At 47.6% G+C, this 20577-nt stretch overlaps 1 protein-coding gene across 4 annotated transcripts in view; it reads right to left on the bottom strand.

Annotated features, from left to right (window-relative positions):
• The window catches only part of GRIK4 (glutamate ionotropic receptor kainate type subunit 4), a 132291-nt gene extending 113165 nt beyond the window's left edge, over nt 1-19126 (bottom strand). For all 4 annotated transcript variants that reach the window (XM_086626856.1, XM_086626859.1, XM_086626860.1 and 1 more), the window contains exon 1: nt 19045-19126. In XM_086626856.1, the coding sequence (XP_086482982.1) occupies nt 19045-19126 (82 nt within the window). The remainder of the gene's footprint in view (nt 1-19044) is intronic.
• Between the last annotated feature and the right edge of the window lie 1451 nt (nt 19127-20577).

Below are 20577 nucleotides of genomic sequence, written 5' to 3'. Positions count from 1 at the left end.
ACTCCTCTTGTAACTCTCCCCACTGCTCCCTGTGAGTTGCTACTCCTGCATGACGTTATGAACGGGCAATGAGTCACTGTCACTCCTGGGGAAAGGGGAGAAAAGCGACCTTCCTTTTGCTGATTCACTGCCAAAACGCCACGTAACGCAAGCTGTCTGCTCCACGTTAAAGCCTCCTTCCACAGCATGCCCGAGAGGATTTTGCTATTGCCCTGCCACCAAGGTGACACGATCAAACAGTTTTTCCAAACAGTGCTCTAAGCGACACTGAAATTTGCATTTCAATTTGAATTCATTCTTATGGTTCAAATGAACTTCTGAAATACCTCTTCGCGTATGGTTAAGACGCACGCTCTCTCGCTCTACTGATATACACCCGTATATATTTTTAGCCTTGCTCCCTACATTAGAGAAAAGTCACCCTTTTAAAAGAGCGGTTTTATTGCCAAGCGATATTAGCACAATGAAGAAAATCGCTCCTAATTTTTATAAATTATCTCATCATCTGCAACTAATTAGCAGCTGTCGAAAGCTGGGAAATCGCTCTTTACCCTGGAGAGACTAGCTCCAAGCTATGGAGATCTCAAACATCTCTGATGGTCAAGGATTCCATGAGAAGCCTCCAGCGGGCTCCAGCACAGGTCTCGCTAGCTGTCCCATCAGGTGAGAAGTTGTGCAACCCCAGCACCTCCAGCATCTCCGCTGTGAGGAATAGCTGTGATGCAGCTTAGCTGGAAACTTTATTAAAATCCAATCTAATCAAGCTGTTGTGACTCTCCATTCTCCTTACCCTTGCTCCTAGGCGCTTGTGCCTCTGTCTGTGCCGCTGTAAATGTGTCTATAAAAGTAAAATGAGCAAGCAGCCAACGGCTAAATGGTACTTAATCAGAAGAAAACGTATACCCTGGTGGATAACAAACTGCTATTAAGTTGGTGGGGGGAGACAGAAGAAAATAATAAGCTATAAATGGACAACCAAATAAATCTCCTGCCGTACCAAGTGAGAGCACATCTGGTTAGATGCCACCTCCAATGAGTTGTGAGCAAAATATTTATTTGCCACCAAGTACCTGGCAGCAGGAGCGGGAAGGGATTACAGCTTGGAGAGCAGGGCCGCTTTCTCTCTCTCCCCGCCTGTCCTCAGAGGCAGCAGCACAGCAGGTGCCTGCCTTCTTCAGCCACAGCAAAACCCGATCTGAAAACATCCCACCCCCAAAGCCAGCAAGCCAGTGGGCCCCTGGCATCACCGACCAGGCTGTGACAGTGCCCGTGGCTGATGGGTCAGCTCCGGCTTGCTCACTCTGCTGCAAGGATGTGGGCTCAAGCTTGAAAAGCCACCTCCTCTTCAACATGAGTGCCTCTCAGTCTCCATCCCTATGGCAAGCCCTAAGAGGGTCAATAAGGCAACAGACGATACACCAGAGACTCCAAAGCTGTAAGTATCGGAGGACTTGCACACCTCTGATCCTTGAGAGTGCCTTAATTTAATACAGAGCACTTCAGCATTAGGAGAAAATGCGATTTGGGATGTAGAAGTCCCCGAGGGAAGAGCTCCTCGGAGAGGGGCACCATTGCAAAGGGGATTATCACTATAATCATGAGATTAGTTGAATAATCCCAGCCAAAAAGAGAGTTTTTGTCGTCTGCAAGATGCTCAGCACCCTCCAGCTTTCACGGAAATACACTGCAAAGCAGGGTCAGATTGACTTTGAGGAACAACATGGGGAAAGAGGAAGTCAATTCAGCAAACACCATGCCTTACAGTCCCATCCAAATCCGCCAGCGGGTTACTGCGTTGCTGAGCGAAGGCTGGTTTGCTCACCTGCCTCAGACGGGGCTGGCCCGCTCCTGCCTCCCGTGCTGGTCATACCGCACATACGTGTTGACTTCTTGTTCCCTCACAACACCCCTCTGCTTCAGACCAAGGGATTTTGCTGTTGGTTCCTCCTGTTACAGATCTAACGCGCAACGGGGTTCAGGCCTCCTACAAATGGCAAAACCAAGAAACCCAGACCTACCGAATGAAAAGACAATGTGACACGAAAAACAAAATAAACCTCCACTACTAATCACCTAGCCTGGCTCTTCTAGGGAAGCGCTTGCACAGTTGAATTGCACAAAGCAAAGAGATAATTACTGGCTATTTTCTGCTATAGGTCAGAAAGTAGATTAGCTGGCTGAGACTGAAATCTAAAGCGTGTGTTGTGCCTAGGCTTACAAAAAGAAGAAAAAAGCCAGCCAGGAGCAGAGCCCTGTATCACAACCACAGCTACCGGACTCGGCTGCTCTCCCAGAGACAGACTCTTCTGTGCAACAAGAAATCCACTTGGTCTCACCACTCAGGCATTGATATTCTGGCTAGAAAAATACATAAAACCAATGCTAATATTTTTACATTTCCAGATTCTCAGCTTTTAACTGAATGCATTCAGATTTACTACCTGGGGAGAGGTTTTCTGAGAAGGGAAAGATGGAGATTAGTATTTCTCCTGGAAATGGCTATATCTTATAGACAATCCAGATGTCTCAAAACTCAGGTATACACTTTTCACACTTTTCTGAAGTCTGTTGCCAGAATCAGAAGGGAAAGAGAGGAGAAGTGCAAGAAAAAGTAACGCCTGCATTTAATTTCACCGTGTTTTCCATTTCTGCAACTGAAAGCAAAAAGCAAAAAGCCCCTCAAGCCCACTGCAAAACTGGGAAGGATGTTCCTGGTGCTTAGAAACTCCTGGCCAGGAAACTAGTGACACTTTTCCCTACGGCATGGGAGAACCTGCTCAATTCAGCTCTAGCAGAGAGATCTACAAAACCAGCAGAGAAGCAATGATATGCCAAGTATTGAGAGCGAGCTACCATGAACTATCACGTCTCACAGTGGGGCCGGCACTCTGGCAGCTCCCAGAAGAGCAGCGAGCTTTAGCCCGGAAAGGTTGCGCTGAGCTGTGCAAGCGGAGCAGATGAGGATGCACAGCCCCATGACACGTGCTCCCAGATCGCTCTGCTCTCCCTTTAGAAGGCTGCAAAAAGCCAGCCGACAGTGACCTGTTGCACAGCTTCCTGCAGGTGCTGGCTGTGGCTCGGACAGCTCAGCACTAAGCGTCGGTTCTGCCTTTTCAAGAACGAATAATGCTGGATTGTTTCCAAATGGAGAGGTGGGGGAGAGCAAATAATAGAGCCAGGACATTTAAAACAAAAGCATACAGCTATATTCAGCAAACGACTGTTTTTCAGAAGGGTTTTGGGTGTTAGTCATGCACACGCTCTTTCTTGCATTTCTTCTGGAGTTTTGCTGTTGTTTTTTTAAAATTTTATTTTATTTTTGTTCTCATTTCACCTTTCAGTGTTAGCATCCATGCTTCATGCTAGAGGTGGCTTGTTTCAGTAGCAGGAGAGAAAACTCTCAAAGACAGTGTTCTTCTAAACCAAGCCACCAAATCTTTTCAAGGTTAACTGATTCCCTAAGCATCAGGACACATCTTTCAAAAGCATGCTTAGTGGCAGAAAATTCTGCTCAAAGACTCTCTGTGCTGCTAGCCACTGCCTGAAAATGCTTCCCATTTCCCGGCAATAAAACTGACAGTCCCAGGACAACAAACAGCCACCCACCCCTTGCAGTTTGCCATCCAAAAGGGCAGGAGTCAGGCAACGAGGAGGAGGAGGGAAGCGAAGGCAGCAGAGGGACCATGACCAGCTCAAAGCCATCTCCAGCAATGCATGGCTGCCCTCAGTGCCATGGAAAATGTCTTCTTCCTAAAAGGTCCCCAGCACAGTGCAGAGCTTGGAGGACTGAAAGCATCTGCCAAGAGACCTCTGTGCAAGGGGCTTACTGAGCCCTACTTGCTGCTGCATGTTCCAGAGGCACTTACTCTGATGCCAAAAAGCTCCTACGGACCATGAATGCTAGAGCTGGCTGACATGACCAAGAGGCTCTTACTCGATAAACAGTGACTGCTCCTCCAAAGTGATTACAGACTATTAAATAAATGAGACATGTTATGGGGGAAAAAAAAAATAAACCGAAGAGCCTGTATTTACACAGGAGCCTGTAATGATTCCATCGCTTGTCCACTTCACATGCTTGACAAGACAGACACAGCAAACTTCTGCCTGCCTTCACTTCACTTTGTTTTCAAAAAGCCCAGTACAGTGGCTACAGATTAATTTTTCTCTCTCCCTTTTTCTTCCTGGACTTACCTTGAGATGCCCTGATATCACTCAAGCAGAGGATGAGGCTGGGTTTGCCTCCACGTCAATCTAGAAATATCCCATACAACACTGTGCAGCAGCAGAGCCTCAAAAAACTATCAGGGTTAGCTATGCAGCTGAGGTGTGCAACACCTTCACACTCACACCCCATGTCTTACGTTATTTTACTGAGCTGTATATTCCTTCTCCCTCTAGCTACCAGCAAAACAAAAAACATCTGGCAGGATGCCGCTTTAAATTTATTTTGTCTTTCCCCGACCTTTGTGCTTACTGTTTATAGCTCATTTTCTGTCACCTGTGGAGAACTTGCAAAGTCCAGAGATGAAAGACAACGAGCCATGCAGCTTACTGCGCATGCCAGCATGGCGAGGCAGAGGGGATGGCTCCAAGAGGACCTGCTGCTCTGCCAGCGGCCATTCCTGCCCCAAATATGCAGCAACAAAGCATTCAGAGACAGAACTTCCCATGGACGTTCCTACATCGATCTGAGGGTTCTAAACACCATCTCCCATGGAAACATCTGTGCCTGTGTCCAGCTCAGGGCAACTTATGATGCACTGCAAGCACCTTTTATCCCCTTCTCCAAACATGGCTGCATGTTCCTGACCTATGCACACTCAGTCTCTTCCATTCATTTTTTTCCCCCACTGTCACCAGCTTTACCAGCAGTATTTGCAGGGCTGTAGGGACTGGAAACACTCAGAAATAGAAAACAGTAACCTAGAGACAGGGAAGGGAGGGAGTTCAAAGTGCTTTCCTGCTAAATGACGAGCCAAGCTGCCTGCAAATAAAACTCTGGAGCTCATCAAGTAACTCTGACCACTGAGAGTGCTTAATAAAGATTACTTTTCTATAGCACCACTTGCCTGAGGCATCATTTGTTCCTAATGAGAAGCTCCATGGGATTTAAACGCATGAGAGAAGAACAGGCTTTTCAACCACAGCCATTACAATGAAAACAAGCTTTCTGCTCCAAAACCCAAGTGCTCAGACCCCTGTTCTCCCCTGGTAATGCTCCTCAGCCATGCCAAGCTGGACAATCACAGTGCTTTCTTTCTGCCAGACCCAGAAGGCAGCTATCCTGTAGCATTACCTCTCAAAGACTGGCCATGCTGGGGACTTCGACACAAGCTTTGCTGAGAACGCAGTGCTGGGGGCACTGCTTGCTGCCTGGGCAAAGCCACTGCAGCCTCAGCTGGCCCCAGAAGTCCAATCCCACCTTCTGCAGTGAAGCAGCACAACTGGGGCTGGTGAGGCATCTGAGGTGACTATTGCGTGGGAATACCTAAGACTTTGCACAAGTACTGCAAGATATTTCATTGCCAACTCACCCATTCTTTTGCTTTGTCTTGTGTGATCACTAAGATCATGGTATTTCTGAGCATGCCTGGAATAATAAAGTACTTCCTCCCACTGTACCAGGACCCTCAATGAAGCAAACACGCCAAAAAATTCCACATGCTGCTGAAATGGATAGAAGCACGACAGACAATAAATGCTAAAGGTCTGCAACTGCCAAGCTATCTTCTGTGCAAGAGATACAGAACAAAATGTTCTGAAGTGCCAAAACTAAATGGCAGAACGGACTTCTGCCACTGGTCAAATGGAAATATGTGTGGGGCAGCTGAACTCATCCAGAGAACCGCTCTGCAGAGTGAAAAAAGGAGTACGATTAGGGGCATCCTGCCATGGTAAAATTAGATGCCTGTGAATCAGATCTAGTACAAAGCAGAGGCTATTGGATGTGCTGATGAACACCGTGGTGTGAACACACAAGCACAAATTCTGTAAGATGCTAGTGACTACAAAACTCTCTAGCAGTGAGATGGGGCAGCTGATCCTATCAGATACAGATTAGCAGATTCTTTTCGCCAAGCAGAAGAACCACAAATCAGGGCTGGGAAGAGGGTGGAATCTGTAACAAATGTGGAGATGCCCAGACAAACCTAAGCTGACATCACATTATGACTTTTCAGACTTCATTATCCCATGGGCTTGGCAAGAAGATCACAGAAGTCTTAAGCTCATGTAGGATGAGCCTTAGGCTAGATCTCAGGCATTCATCCTGGCCTGCACCTCTACGATATGAAACCAGGAATAATTCCGGAGGACACAGCAGCTCATACAGAGCAGCTCCGGTGAGCCTGCTCTGAGCTACAACACAGGGCAGTGAACAGCAAGCCCCCTAGCAAGAGAAAAATACACGGGCAAATAGAGCCCCTTCCTTGCCTTCTTCCTGCTATCCCAGCTCTAACTCCCTCCCTGAATACAATTTTAGCAGCATGAGATGCAAGAACTTCCAGCATTTATAGAGACCTGGTTGTCAGGATAGGCCCAGGAAGAGAAGCCGAAGTACAGGATGGGAAGGCTCTGGCAGGCAATTGCTCAGCTCTGCCTGCTAGCCGGTTTTCTTAGCTCTCCCGACCATCACAGCAACGCGGGCCATCAAAGATGTAATATGTACAGACGACAGTCTCCTTTGAACAGACAGCAGTATAACCCAGACAGGTTATCCACGCACTCCTACGGGGACTGGAGTTGAATCCTGGATCTCCCGCAACCTGTCTGAGACTCCTAACCCATCAATGGCGCTCTCTCAAAACTGACTGAAAACAGCTTGAAAATTCTTGAGTCTTACAGGTACAGAACATAAGATATTCTGAAATCTCAGAGTTACATGACTATGAGGAAGATCAAGCCCCATTCCTCTTTGTGCATTAGCCTTTTGTACTTCACTTTCAGACTCTTCCCTCTACGCCATGTGCCCCTCCTGCATACTGTAAGCTCCCGTGCTCAGGTACCAGCTCCAGCAGCCAAAAGCAGAGTCCTACAGTGCTGAAAAGATCACTGGTCATCCCTAAGATCAGGTCTTTCCCTCCACAGACAATTTTAGAAGCATCTGGAGCAATTATGCTTTCATGACTATCACTAAGGAGAGATGGGTCAGAAACACATGTGAAGTGACGGGCGACATCTGCATTAAGTCAGTGGCCAGCTTAAGTTAGCTAAAAGTACCTGGTTGCTTTTCCGCAACAGATCTGCTCTTGCCAAAGCAGATAATCAGTGGCCATTAATAATTGCTAGACTCTTTCTTTGCAATGAAGCCGCAGCCCCCAAGACTTCCACCATGCTCTCTTTCCCTCCTAACTACAGCAAGAGTTCATTGCCTTGCAGCACCCCTTTCCAGTGCTCAAGGAGAGGTCTGACTACCTTTACCCCAGGAAGCATGAAGTGCTGCATGGCCCTGTGCTAGAAATGCTCCCCAGGGACACGTGGTGTCCAGAACAGGCACCACGTAAGCAGAAGTGGTCTCCTACTCTGCCAGCAAAAGAGAAGAACTACCCGAGAAGCTTGAACAAAGGTCAAGCCACTTACAAAGCAGCAAACAAGATCTTCGTGAAAGTACAAAGCACTCATGGGCAAACTCTTACCTCCCCCTTACTCTTGTGGCTCCATTCTAGACAATGATGGCACAGCCGGTCCTTCCTCTTCATCACATGTGTGCACCCCTATAGACTAAACTTTTCCTTCAGGGATCCCTGCAGCAGATTAAAACTCAGTTTATTAAATAAGGCGGTACTCTAACAAGGGTAATCCACAGATAATTTCACTCATTTAAACCCTATTTCATCTCAACCAAGTAGACTTATTTCCATTTAACAATCTTAATTCTTTTAGCACTTTCTGGCTCCCAAATTGACTTCGACAGCAGAATTGACATTCAGCCATCATTTTCACATAAAGTTCCATTTAGTCTCTCCAAACCCCTACAGCGTCTGGAGGTGCAAGAGGAATTCATTAGCGGTGTCTTTGAGAAAATGAGCCATCCCTCCCTGCAGCCTTCTTACACTCACAGCCCTCATTTGGCAGGGGTCGAGGCAGAGCTGGCAACTGCCAGGCTAACCTGCTCCTCCACTCCAGTTCCCCACTGTTGCTCCCCTGTAACTCCACGCTCAAGTCCACCTCTGTGCTGACACATGAGCATCTGCTTCCTTTGCTCCTCTGCCCGCTGAGCTTAGCACTCCGTTTTTATCTATGGACCGCAGAGCTCCCTTGTTCCCCCCAGCCCTATGAGCATCAGGTCTGCACATCTCTCCCCACAGAGAGGTCTCTGCCAGCCCCAAGAGCCCCATGGTCCATGTCCTGCCACTGCTTGAGGTTATCACTCCTGGGCATGACCAGCCATGGTTATTAGCACCTGTCTTCATGCATCTCCCGGGTCTTCCTCATTTCAGGACCTCTACTTCCACCAGGATCTTCACCTTCTGATTCTCGAGCCTCTCGCACTCATCTCCCCTCCAGAGATTACATCCCAAATGCTACCCTAATGTGCCATCATCCTCTTGGATGGCTTTTCCAGCTACAAACAAAACACAGGCTGAGGGCACCCGTTTGTCCTGCCTGCTCACAGCTATTTTAGGTATGGATCATGCCCTGGGTGTTGCCCCGTCTCTCCCACCTGCACACTGCTTCCCCTGCCCGTCAGCACAGCCTACAGCTCTGTGCTTTTCATAGCCAACGTCCTACAGAAAACCAGAATTCATTCTTCCGAGTTCTTCCATCCTTCCCTTTTTCCTCAGCATTTTTTTCAGCAATCTAAGCCAGTAGCTTCAATTCCATCACAGTGAGGTTTTCCTGAGGGAGAAGAGGAGCAAGAGAAGCACAAAGCCAGGAGCAAGGCTTTGGTAGGGAAGGACAGGACCTACCCCTCCCAGAGGCCAGAGCCCTGCGTAGGGCACAGCACGCAGGGAGCCAGGATCTGTCTCATTGTCCTTTTAGCTTTACGGGGGTGTGTTTATCTTAAACTGAGCCACCAGCAATTAGCTGCAGAGGGGCACTTGAGATAAGTACCCTTTCAGGTCAAAAGCACCTTTTCTGGGAAGGTTGCCCAACAGCCCTGCAGTGCCTAATGCTAGCAAGAGGGCTTTAACCCCTCACTGAGCTGAGCATTGCACACTTGCATCCAGGAGAGCTGGCTCCTGAGCTTGCAGTCCACCCATCTACGGAGCAAGGACAAGTGAATTCGCCAAGAGTTACGCAGCAGGAGAAGGAGGAATAAACTTCTGAGCACAAGGTGGTGTATGGCTTTGAACAGAAAGAAACCCTACCTTGCACTCACAGCATCAGGGTCTCAGCTCTGCTTCAACGGGCTGTTACAAGCTGGAGCTGACTTGCTGTCTTCCTCCTCCCATCTGCCATCCTCCAGCTTGCCTTCTATAACAGCTCACAGGTAACAACTTCGGCCTTATCTCAACTCGCCTTAAGAAACTCGGGCCACTACCTTAATCTGCAAGGCTATCCTCCACCTCACTTCTGAAAACAACCTTCAAATCACATCACAGTCACTGCAGATATGCACCTCCCTAAAAGCAAGCGATCATGTTCTTCAGCCATGTATCCACAGGTGCCCATCCTCCCCTGCCCTCCCACACCAGCAGCTGCTTCCCCTGGGTGCTTATTCAAATTTTGTAACTCAACCCAGCTCCTGTCCACATCCAAAAAAAATCTCCTGCTTAGTTCAGGTGGTTCTTTAAATGCAAGTTAATTGGTCCGTGGGGAAGAACAAATTTGAAGCTCGAAGTATTGCTGACACTGGCATCCAGTTTTCAGGTGCTCTGAGCTGCCAAGACAGCTGCTCTCTATCAAGTGAGCACTGCTTTGCAGTGTGATGGCACTCACTCCAGCAACGGTCTGCTAGGGATATTCAGTTCAGGCTTATTCTGCAGTGAAGTCAAGCTCACCACAGAGTGTGTGAAATCCATCCTCTCTCAACTGCCTACATGGATAGCCAAGGGCGAGGGGCTGAGCAGCAGTAATCTGTAATGCAGACTAATGCACAAGCCTATCTCATGCCGCACCAGAGCTTTCTGAAGAAATTCCAGCTTTGCTGAGTTTGGCTCAGAGTTGGAATTAATTTTGGCAGCTGTTTAGGCAGGGAACCAAGCATCTTTCATTCATGTAATTGACTTTTTTATTCATATATATATATGGAAAAATAATGAAAGAAATGACAGAGTAGCTCTTGCTATAACCAGCTTTCACTCTACGAAACAAAAAAATCTGTGTTAAAAATGGCTCAGCAGCTAAATACACAAAGTGCTGCCCTGGGGCAGTAACAGTATTTAGGTATGGCTCTCAGATCCTGATCCTTGGCTCAGGGAGAATCCTCAACGTTCGGGAAGAAAAGTCAAAAATCAGACCTCTGAAGCAAAACTCCGCACACATGCCTATCCATGTGCACCCTCTGCTGCTCCCCCTGCAATTGCACAGGACTGTGCCCGTAAGAGATACAGAGATATGTATACATACATATATATATATATATGACCTTTCCAGTGACCAGCCCTTCTCTCCCTGGCTCCTCTCCTTAAAGCAAATTTTCCGCTTCCTGCTGAATTAGCACCTACTTCGAACGCGGTCACCTTCCAGATCAACAAAGCAGTACAGCACGGGGCAGCAGCTGGCTGCCGTGCCCAGGCGCTCCAGAGCTTTACCCGTGCTGGTTAGCAAATAACTTTCATTGAACAAGTACATGAAAAAATAGAGCTCTATGCTGATTTGCTACTTGAGCAACATGGCTCTTTTCCATAACTACCAGTTGAATTTCCCAACCAGATGCTCTGCACACAGAGATCTATACCTATATAATATGTATGTGGATATATAATGAATCAAAACAATACTTAAGGCCTCTTGGGAGGTACAATGTAGCCTGCCTCTCAGACATTAATGAACAGGAACAGATCAGCAAAAATAACTCTGCCACAGAGGTGTAAAACACGTAAAGAGATGGTCTGTCTCACTGAATCCACCCCTCTCCTCACTCCATGCCCTGTAGCATTCATCTGAGACACAAATCTGCTTGTTATTTATTATTCATATTATTATAGTGCTGGATTCCTTAGCTGTAGACCAGCAGCTCATTATGTTTTATGTGGCAAAACCACAGCCTGGAGAGACACACACATCGCTCCCGCACCGATCTCCCAGGCGAGGCAGGAGCACTGCCTGCCCCGGGGCATTGGGCAGCCTCGCACACGCCATGGACACCTTTCTGCTGCAGAGCCACCAACGGCAGGGCTCGGTGCCCGAGTCACGCACGTCGCCTCACTGTATTTTGCACCAAGCCCCTCTTTCTTCCATCACCACTCCCTGGAACACGTGGCTCAGTCCATTTTAAGCCAAACGCATTCAACCCTGATCACATGCGACTCATGTAGAAACTGCGACAGTGGAGGAAGCCATCAATCCCTCCCTCTTTGGTATCCGGTCCTCAGTCCGTACACCAAACAGGTCCCTCGCTGTTTAAAATCAAAGCGAAACGAAGCAGGGGATGCAGGACTTCTACATCCCTCAAGTGCCACTCAAGCACTTGCTCGCAGCTCAACCCGATTCCCACCCGCTCTCTCCCAGGGCTCCTCGCTCGGAAGCGCCCGCTTTCCTCCCGCAGTTTTCACTCACACTTCGATGGTGCTAACGAGTCTCCTGCCTCTGCAGGCAGCGGAGCCGCCCGGCGCGTCCCCAGGAGAACTTGCATTTGCAGAGCCAGCAGGGACGGCGTGCAAACCCTGCCAGCACACAGCGACCACCCAGCCACCGCACGCTCCCCAGACACCAGCCTCAGCACGCCTGCAGGGAGGCTGAACACTCTGCCCTAGGCATTCAAGAAAACCGCTTTTCACCTGATCATTTCAGAGATGAACAGGTTAGATAAGAGACCGCAGCAGTCACTAGCATTGTGCAGCCCCTTTGAAGAGCATCAGTTGCCTTTTGCTGAAAAAAAAAAAAGGCTCCTTTTATCCTGGAAGTAGCCTCCATGGATCAGTCGCCTGTAGAAGACCACTCAGGACAGGGGAGGTACGGCTAGGAGATGGGGCACTGTTAGCCTCTCTTCCTAGCACTGTAACACAGCAGTACCTGGGGACAACTGCAAAGAATCAAAGGACAAGTCTAGACAAGGCATTGCTGAAAGGGCCTGGCATCTGTACAGGTTACTTTTTTAAAAATAGGGATTTATGCACGTAACTCAGAAAACAGAAAGAAAATATCACTCTCCTAGACGAACAATGAAAACTAAATTAAAAGGGTGAATTGTTAACAAATGAATATTGTATTTTTTTCTACCTCTCACTACTCTTCAGCAGCAAACGGCAAATAGCTATGAATCTACTTCACCTTAATGAACTCAACTGGGCCTTTTTAATATTGGGGGAAATATTAATACTGTTTCAGCCAGACAAATTTACTAAGTCATGCATCAACAAAGATGTGGATACCTCTCCTCCTCCTCTTGCACAGTTGTCTATTTTTAGACCTTCAGAGTCTAGGAAAGTCCTAAATGAAATGTGAAAGCCTTCTAAAAAAAATAATAAAATCAATATAGGCCAAACCCTACATACAAGGACTGAAATGAGCCCAGTGAGGCATGAATTGAGCAGGGGATGGACTTGGAACTCATGCACCCAGTAGCACTTCCCTGGCTGGAAGTGCGCTGGTGGGCCACATCCCAGGGCAGGTCTCCAAGAGGTAGGCAACTACAGCGTGGGCTTGAGGGGAGCCACGGGGCACCCCTGGGAAAGCCTCTAGCCCAGGTTCTGAGGCACTAAGACCCCAACATGCACACAGAGAGCATCTACCCACATTTAATGTCAACCTAGCCACAGCCCACACCTGCTCCTGTCACCACAGCAGGGGGATAGCCCTCCATTCATGCCTTACTTCTCCAGGTGTAACCTGGCAAACACTTTGCCAACAGTTAACTCCTCTGCTATCCCCCGTGCCCAGAAGGTACCCCTTGACCTGACCTCCTGAGCAGCTACACCCTCCTCCCCCCGACTCCTCAAGCCAGGCTGGTGTTACCCCAGTCCAAGCACAATAGGACTTGAAAGCGTGTCCCACGAGCACAGCTGCCCGCCAGGCGTGAGGGTACAGCCTCAGCACTGCGGCCCCGCAGCTCACAATGCTTTCTTTCCAAGGATTATTTTTAATCCTTTAAAAACAGTTAGGTCCACGCACAGAGAAGCCAGCTAATCACATGCATCTCAGCGACCTGCTTTGTTTCCAGCCCAGTTCTTCCCCTCCGGTCTGCTGCCCCGTCCTGCACAGGCAGTACCTGACGCCTCTCCTCCCACCGCTGGTGGGACAGCTGGCCAGAGGGAGAGTCACCTAACCCCTACCAGAAGCTTTGTTTTCTAAAAACACTAATCGCAATTACAAGCAGAAAGGTTTTCCAGCAACAGCACCACCATGTGAGACTTTGAGATTGTTTCTCTGCTTTGAGCTGATCGCAGCAGCCTTGCTGAGTTCAAAGCCAGGGTAAGGCCATTTCTCTGCTGGGGAACAGGCGAACTGGTGGACAGCAGTTTATTGCAGTTGCATTGGTATCATCCACAAAGGCCTTGGAAATGCCAGAAAGCAGTGCTGCATTAAGGAAAGGAGCTTGTGCTTTGTCTGTCTGCATTAAACACGCTCCTCCGCCTCCACGCAGGTGAGAGGAGAGGGGTTTCAAGCCGTGTCGGCAAGCTGCCATCGGGATCTGAGGGTACTGGGGCTGGCACAAGCCAACCTGCCAGAGCCACAGCCCTGCTCACCTGCCATGAAGGGCACAGTCGTGTTTCTCCCCATCTCGGACCATACCCCTGGGAGGGAGCGTTGGTAGTTGCCCACCGGGGCTGACATCGACATTTTTCTGTTACAGCATCCGGGGGACTGGCTGCGCCTTCACCGTCAGTGGCACCATCACCCCTTAAAACATTAATGTTAAGTAACACGCTGCCTTGTGGGATCTTCTCTGCAGTGCCTTTAGGAGAATTATGCATATCCTTTGGGAGTTGGGGAAGCTGAACTAAATGGTTCACAATTCTGTTCATTGCCATTATCGTTCATTTTTGCCTTACACATTTTTAATGCTCAGTGCTTCTTCATTGCTTCAGCCCTGCAGCTCAGACACACCAACGTACAAACTGCACTGGACAGGGCAGAAGCACATTGTGCAGCTACAGGGCCTTCAGCTCACAAAACAAGCAGTTTAGTATCATAAGCACCTCAGGAGGGTAATTACACAGAGATGCAAGGCTACACAAATGATGCTCTGCTACACAGGTGTGTACAGTCTGACAGGTAGGAAACAGAGGGGCACTACACAATCACAGCAATGCAGAAAAAGCTGGATGCATGTCTCCAGTCTGCCTCTTGCCACCTACAACAGCGTGCACAGCTAAATGCCAGTGCTTTCCCATGACTCCACATGCTCTGGGGGATCCCAAGAACATTTTCTTGACCTTAAAGTCCCATGATCAGAGCAGATGTAGAAGATTCACAGCCCTTTAGGTATCCCAGATTTTTGGAAACATGCCTAGAAACAAGTACAAATGTCCCAGGCTGGCACTTCTAGTAATACCATCAGTTTGGATTTGTGGGGACTTTGGCCACACATTGCTTCTCTGGTGGATGAAACCCTATCACAAGCATGGGGACAGCAGCGCAGATTGCTTCAGTTATCAGCTGAGCAAGTGATGAATGCATTTTCACTGGATATGGGGTAGAACACCACCAGGTTTCAACAAACAAAATGCCCTAAATGCTAGAACTGCATCTTGCCTTTTGCATAAAGTCTGCAAAGTTGCGAGGTAGAGGGAGGGAAGGGATTTGAACGGACAGGCAATTACAGAAAAGAGCACTTTAAAGAGCTGCAGGGCTGAAGGAGGCCTTGCAAGGAGTTTGTCAGTAGATCGTATGTCAGTGCTACCGAGCTTACTGCTAGTTAGGGCAATGCCATGTATAAACTACAACTTTGGCTTGTATATGAATTTTAAATGAGCTGTTAGTACACCCAATGAATCTAGCAAGAGAATACCAATTTAGGGCTCTGACGGTCTGTTCTCTAAGACCAAGTAAATAACTCAGTAAATAACTCAAGTAAATTTCCTGACACTTTATTGAGCATGAGTGAACAAAGGAAAAACAAAACCAGAATTACTTCTACCGCCAGCATATGCCCCAGGAAACCAGAGCTGGGGGAGATGCTGGCCCACAGCGCAGGCACCAGCCATCCTCCTTGCCTGCGCTGGGGCGGGCAGGAGGGAGCCGATGTCTTTTGTGCATTTGTTGTCGATGGATGGAAGAGAACACATGTTGGGCAAGCACCAACTATTGGGTTTTGTTCCCAGGATATTTTGGTAGGGCATACATTGGCTTTTTCAAGGGCTACAGCATGTCTCGAGGCAATTCCTTACATACCTCCTGGAGCTCTTGAAAACTTCTGAGAACATGCCCATTCCTGCCTGCTGCTTCATCCCCTCATCGCAATCAACTTTTGAGCATCTAAGGGAGATAATACCTCACCAAGACAGGCCAGGTGAGCTGACTGATAAAAAAAAAAGACACACTTAGAAAAAAAAAACACTATTTGGATAAAGCATCTGGGTCAGTGTTTTTCCCCACAAAGGTGTCCAGAACAATATGAACTAAGAGACTTTCTCCAGGATGGGATCAGAAGGGAATACACAGAGTTTAAGGCTGAAGAAAAAGGCTGAAAAAAAGGTTTGCACCAGTGTTTTCTCCTGTGTATCAAGGAGAGAAACAGAGCGTACAATAGTCTACAGATTGTTCCTATGCACACCAAAGGCACAGTGAAGGTCACCCTATATTCTGCTCACTTTTTTGCACAGATGATGCCTCTAAAGCTCACTGCAATGCAACACTCACTGCTGGTCCCATCCAGGCTAGCAAAACTTCCTGTCACTGTGTGCTCAAAGATTAAGCAATCTGCTGCCTAGAAATTCCACTGAGAAATACCAGGGCCAAGATCCACCCAAAACCCCAGAAAGCAGCAGGGAAGCTCAGTGCTTAGTTCAAAAGCCAAGCCAAGTGCCCCTGACTCAGCACTACCGTGCCTCCTTCCACCCTGGAAGCCAAGCACAGCAGGCAACCATCTCTTCTAGCAACCCAGTGAAGAACCCAGACGCGACGTTGCCTATGTTCACCTCACGTTACTAATCATATAACTGTGCATTTGAGCGGTCCATTACCAGATGGCTTTCAGAATTATTTTAAATGTTATCTTGCATTTTCTTTGAATATTTAAATGTTCATGCTGGCCTGTTTTTCTTTTCTATGCAGTGCATTGATTTATGTTGCTAGATACCATATCTCCCTGCCTTGCCAAAAGCATGCATTTGGGAATGATTTCAGGGCTGCTAGTAATATTTCTTCTCTCCTTTTATTTTGTACTTTATTTTTATTAACTTTTTTGCTGGATATATTGTTAAAATAAAACTGTGTCTTGAAGAAACAAAACCAAAACTCCAAACCCCTCCTCAGCTCTTTGCCCATCTGTTTCAGACACCATTTTCGGAGAAGTTAGCTCTGAGGCCATGAGCAAAGCAAAAGCAGTAGATATGTACTAACATACCTACCTGAGCTTCTCCTCCCTCAGTAAGTTCCTGCTTTAGCCTCATGCATGGGACTCAGCCAGGTCCACGGTCAGGACTGCTCTTGTCCCATTCTCAGGAGGCAGGAGGGGACTGGAGATGCCTGTGACTTGACTGCAGGGTCTCTGGCCACTCTTACATTTAACACTATCTGGCACAGAAGCCACGACCTCCAGTGCCTTTTAGAAGGATCAGTGAAGTTCCTTCCCATTCTCTCAACAACACTACTCCTTCTTTGAAATTTTGACTTCTACATTGCCTTTGCAACATCCCAATACAAGTCCTTCAGTCCTAGGAGGATTCAACAGACATATTTGCTCTGCTTTGCCCTGTGCAAGCTAAGGAAATCTGGCATTTCCATCCTGGACTAGGCAGCGATGGTGTAACTTCAAGAGCAACTGTGGCTGGAGTAGCTCCATTATTTTTGCAAAGGAAATCATAAAGCAAAGAATTTCTAAATGTTTGGTGATTTTAAAACTGGAGAAACGGGTCCAAGGGAGCAGGACTTCAGTGCAAAACAGTTGAAAACCACTGGTGGAGCAGTCTCTGGGATGGAGACCAAAGCACTGGTGGACCGTTGCTGGGTAACTCCGCACAGCAGCCCAACCACCAGCACTGCAGCCCTCACCCCTGCAGACACTCCATGCTAAGGAGGAGATGCTCATGAGCATGCACTCAGATATTCACCACCATGTGTCTCTGCTAAGCACAGAGGCATACAGTTGTATACCGTATGAGATGGTGGGACCAGGACAAGTGAACCATGCCTGTGTTCAAGTGTGTAGTTTCTATTACAGATAGGCCTTCAAACCCCAGCAGTGTGCCAAGATCTCCTTCACCCAGCAGTAGATACCCGGTACAGAAGACAAAAATCAGTATTCAGACAGATGGAGGTATTCAGGTTTTCCAGGCAGCACCACAGTTGCTCACATGCCCCCTGAGGACACAGACACCCCAGCTGCTCCTTGCCTGCCCTCAGGGTCAGCACTGACATGCCCCCACAGCACCCACCATCAGCAGCACTTAGGCAGCCCTGAGCACGCACCAGGCTGAGACCTGGGAGGCAGCAGCTAATCCTTCCTGCTAGTTGCCCCCAGTGTGGTGCAGCACAGATTTTCATTCCCAGTCCTCCAGCCAGGAACACAAAAGCAGCCCCATCTCTCTCAAACACCTCCCCATTTCACACCAGGTCGTGCTGTGGAGTCAGACAACCACGCTAGTTTCCAGACTGGTTTGCAGCCCGGCACTGCTATGCGTGCTGCTGGGGGAACTCCCCTTCCTCTCGCGCTCTCAAGCACCCACAGTACACTCCCCACAGCAGGAGATGGCTGGGGCACAAGGTGTGAGGAAGGATCTTTCACCTTCAGCATCCCAATAATATACTGTCCATCCCTATCCCCGTCTGCTGGCTCAAGTGGAGGGTCTGCCCATCAACATGAAATGTGGCCTGCGGAGCTCAGACTATGCAGCATGAGTGCTTCACATGAATCACAGATGCTGGGGATATAAAACACCCAGCCACCCTTCCCAGACTCCTGCCAGCACGGACCCTCCCTTGCTATATTTCTGAGCTGCTCCATGCTCCGCTAGCAGAGGGGAGAAGTAATTTTACTTCAACTGTCACCTGTGAAAGTTGCAAACAGGGACAAGAACAGATTACCTTCTTATCTGCAACTAATAGTTAATAAAACCAGCTAGTAGCTCCAGAGAGAACAGTCGGGAAAAGCAGTTTCCTTTCTAAACAACAGAACAAAGTGTCAATACTATGAAGCAAGTTTCATTACAAGGTTCTGGATGCATTTCTTCTCCTTAATCCGCACAGGCAGTAAGCAAAGATGATGGTGCCTCTTCCTGAACACTTTTTAATAAAGTCCCAAGGAGATGAAAGGCATAGGGCTCTTACAAGTCGAGCGTTTTGGAGTTATTAATGTTCTCGTGGCACTGCTGAACTAGGTTCAGTTTGGCCTCAAATACTTTTTGCTCATCAATGCAGGGACAAATAAATTTGTGATCAAAAACTATTTCCTTTTATGTGGGGCTTAGGAGAGCATCAAGGGGGTAGGGCATAGCAGGGGGTCAAGTCGCATTCCTCAGTGCCTCTTCAAGGAGTGGCTTTCATTTCAAATTTATACAGAAGGAGATTCCCATCAGGTAGCATTACCACCATAAAAATCAAAGCAAATATGTACACTCACCATAAACTGCATTTCATTTACAAAATGAAGGCAAGAACATTTCCGAAACACAGGTGGGACACTGTACCTCAACCACACCTGAACGGGGAGCACACCACTGAGGTAGGAGCCCAGCCACCACGGGCAAGGCTTAGCTTCCCTCGTCTGAGCATTTCTACTCAGAGCAGCCCAACGGGTGGTGAAATGCTGGTCAGAGCAAGCTTTGTACTCACCGATCCTCAGGGAATGGGGGCTGGCAGCAACCTTCATCAGCCACAGCAGAAGGAGCACCAGAGGCGCCAAGACGCGGGGCATCTTCTATAAATCCTCATGGAGCCCTTTGGTGGTCTGGGCATGACATAACTCTGCAGAGAGAGAACACGTGGCACCGTGAGCACCTCTGCTCTCAAACCAGCGACTCAGCAGGATGACACCGCTTCAAGCTTGCCAAGCACTTGGGACAAAGAGTCTATTTATCAAAGGAGGAGGAGGAGGAGGAAGCTATTTACACACTATGAATTATTCAGGAATTGGAGTCAAACTGGGCAAAGAGCTTCTAACAAAAAATTGAAAAGAAACACAAGGAAAAGTCCAAATATTTTATTTTGGCATTTTTAGCATTTCTACAAAAACAAGTGAAAATCAATATTGAGGCACATCTCTAATTTATCTTCTCCTTCACTTTTTTTTTTTATGCAAAGTAGCATGCAACAGAAAATATAATACTGACTTGTGGTTTTAGGATGGGACAAAATATTTTCATACCAAAACATAATTTGAGGGATGGGAGTCAGAGACAAAGAGTCACTTTGGCCACCAACTAGAAACCAATTCTTTGCACTGCTCCTGCCCCAATGACAGTCACCACTTTCTCCTCGCCCTTTCAGGTACAAGCAGATTCAGGACAAGATCAAGACATTTTTTCTCCTCTTACAAGGTAACACCATCCCAACACACAGAGGTCTAATTTCAAAGTCGAAACACTGTCAAATCCACCACCTATCACTGGTACAGATATTGGCACTGGTTGTCCCACAGCAGACTCCTGCAGCGCAGTTACACAAATTTTTAACAAATTTTAAACAGCTACGTAGTGGGCAGATTTTACTTTACAGGAGAAATGGTTGTCCCTCAAGTTGATAAAATTATCTCCACAGGCAGCAATGTCCTTAAACGCTGACTTTGAGTATTTCATCTGTTACCTTATCTCTCCCTTCTCCAATTTTCTGGCAAACATTCTCACACTATTCCATTTGTCTAATTCTTGGGCCAAATATTGAAGTCCTGACAGGCAAAGTCTTTAATCTGCCTTTGAAGTTACCAGGAGTTTTGTCCAAGAAAGACATAGATTTTTTACCCACAACTTTTCAATTCATGTATTTTTACATTACATTTAGACTTCCTCCATCTCATCTCAGCACTACCCAAAGGGGCTATCCCCTTTTACAGGCAGGGAAGGGAGGCAGAAGAAATATTGAAACGTGGATCACATCTCCCTTGGGAAGCTCCCACCAGTATCCCTGCCTTCTGAGTCCTAGTTCTCTCCGTTCGAGAAAACTGAGGGACCTCATGCTTTAATGTCATATGGACATTTAAAGAGCATCCTGATTTCAGAAGTTGTGTGATCAACACATTTTTAAAGAGCAGAAGCTGCCAAAACCCACCTGGAAATCATTAGCCACCTCTGAGAAGGGCAATGGCAATTCTCTCTCACTTACAGAGTAATGCCTAGGGAAGAAAAGCCCTAAAAGGTTAAGCATGTGGTA

This window comes from Tauraco erythrolophus, chromosome 26 (assembly GCF_009769465.1).
Source record: "Tauraco erythrolophus isolate bTauEry1 chromosome 26, bTauEry1.pri, whole genome shotgun sequence".
In the NCBI taxonomy this organism is placed as follows: Eukaryota; Metazoa; Chordata; class Aves; order Musophagiformes; family Musophagidae; genus Tauraco; species Tauraco erythrolophus.
Note: the sequence above shows the minus strand (reverse complement) of the source record. Positions and strands in the feature narration are given on the sequence as shown.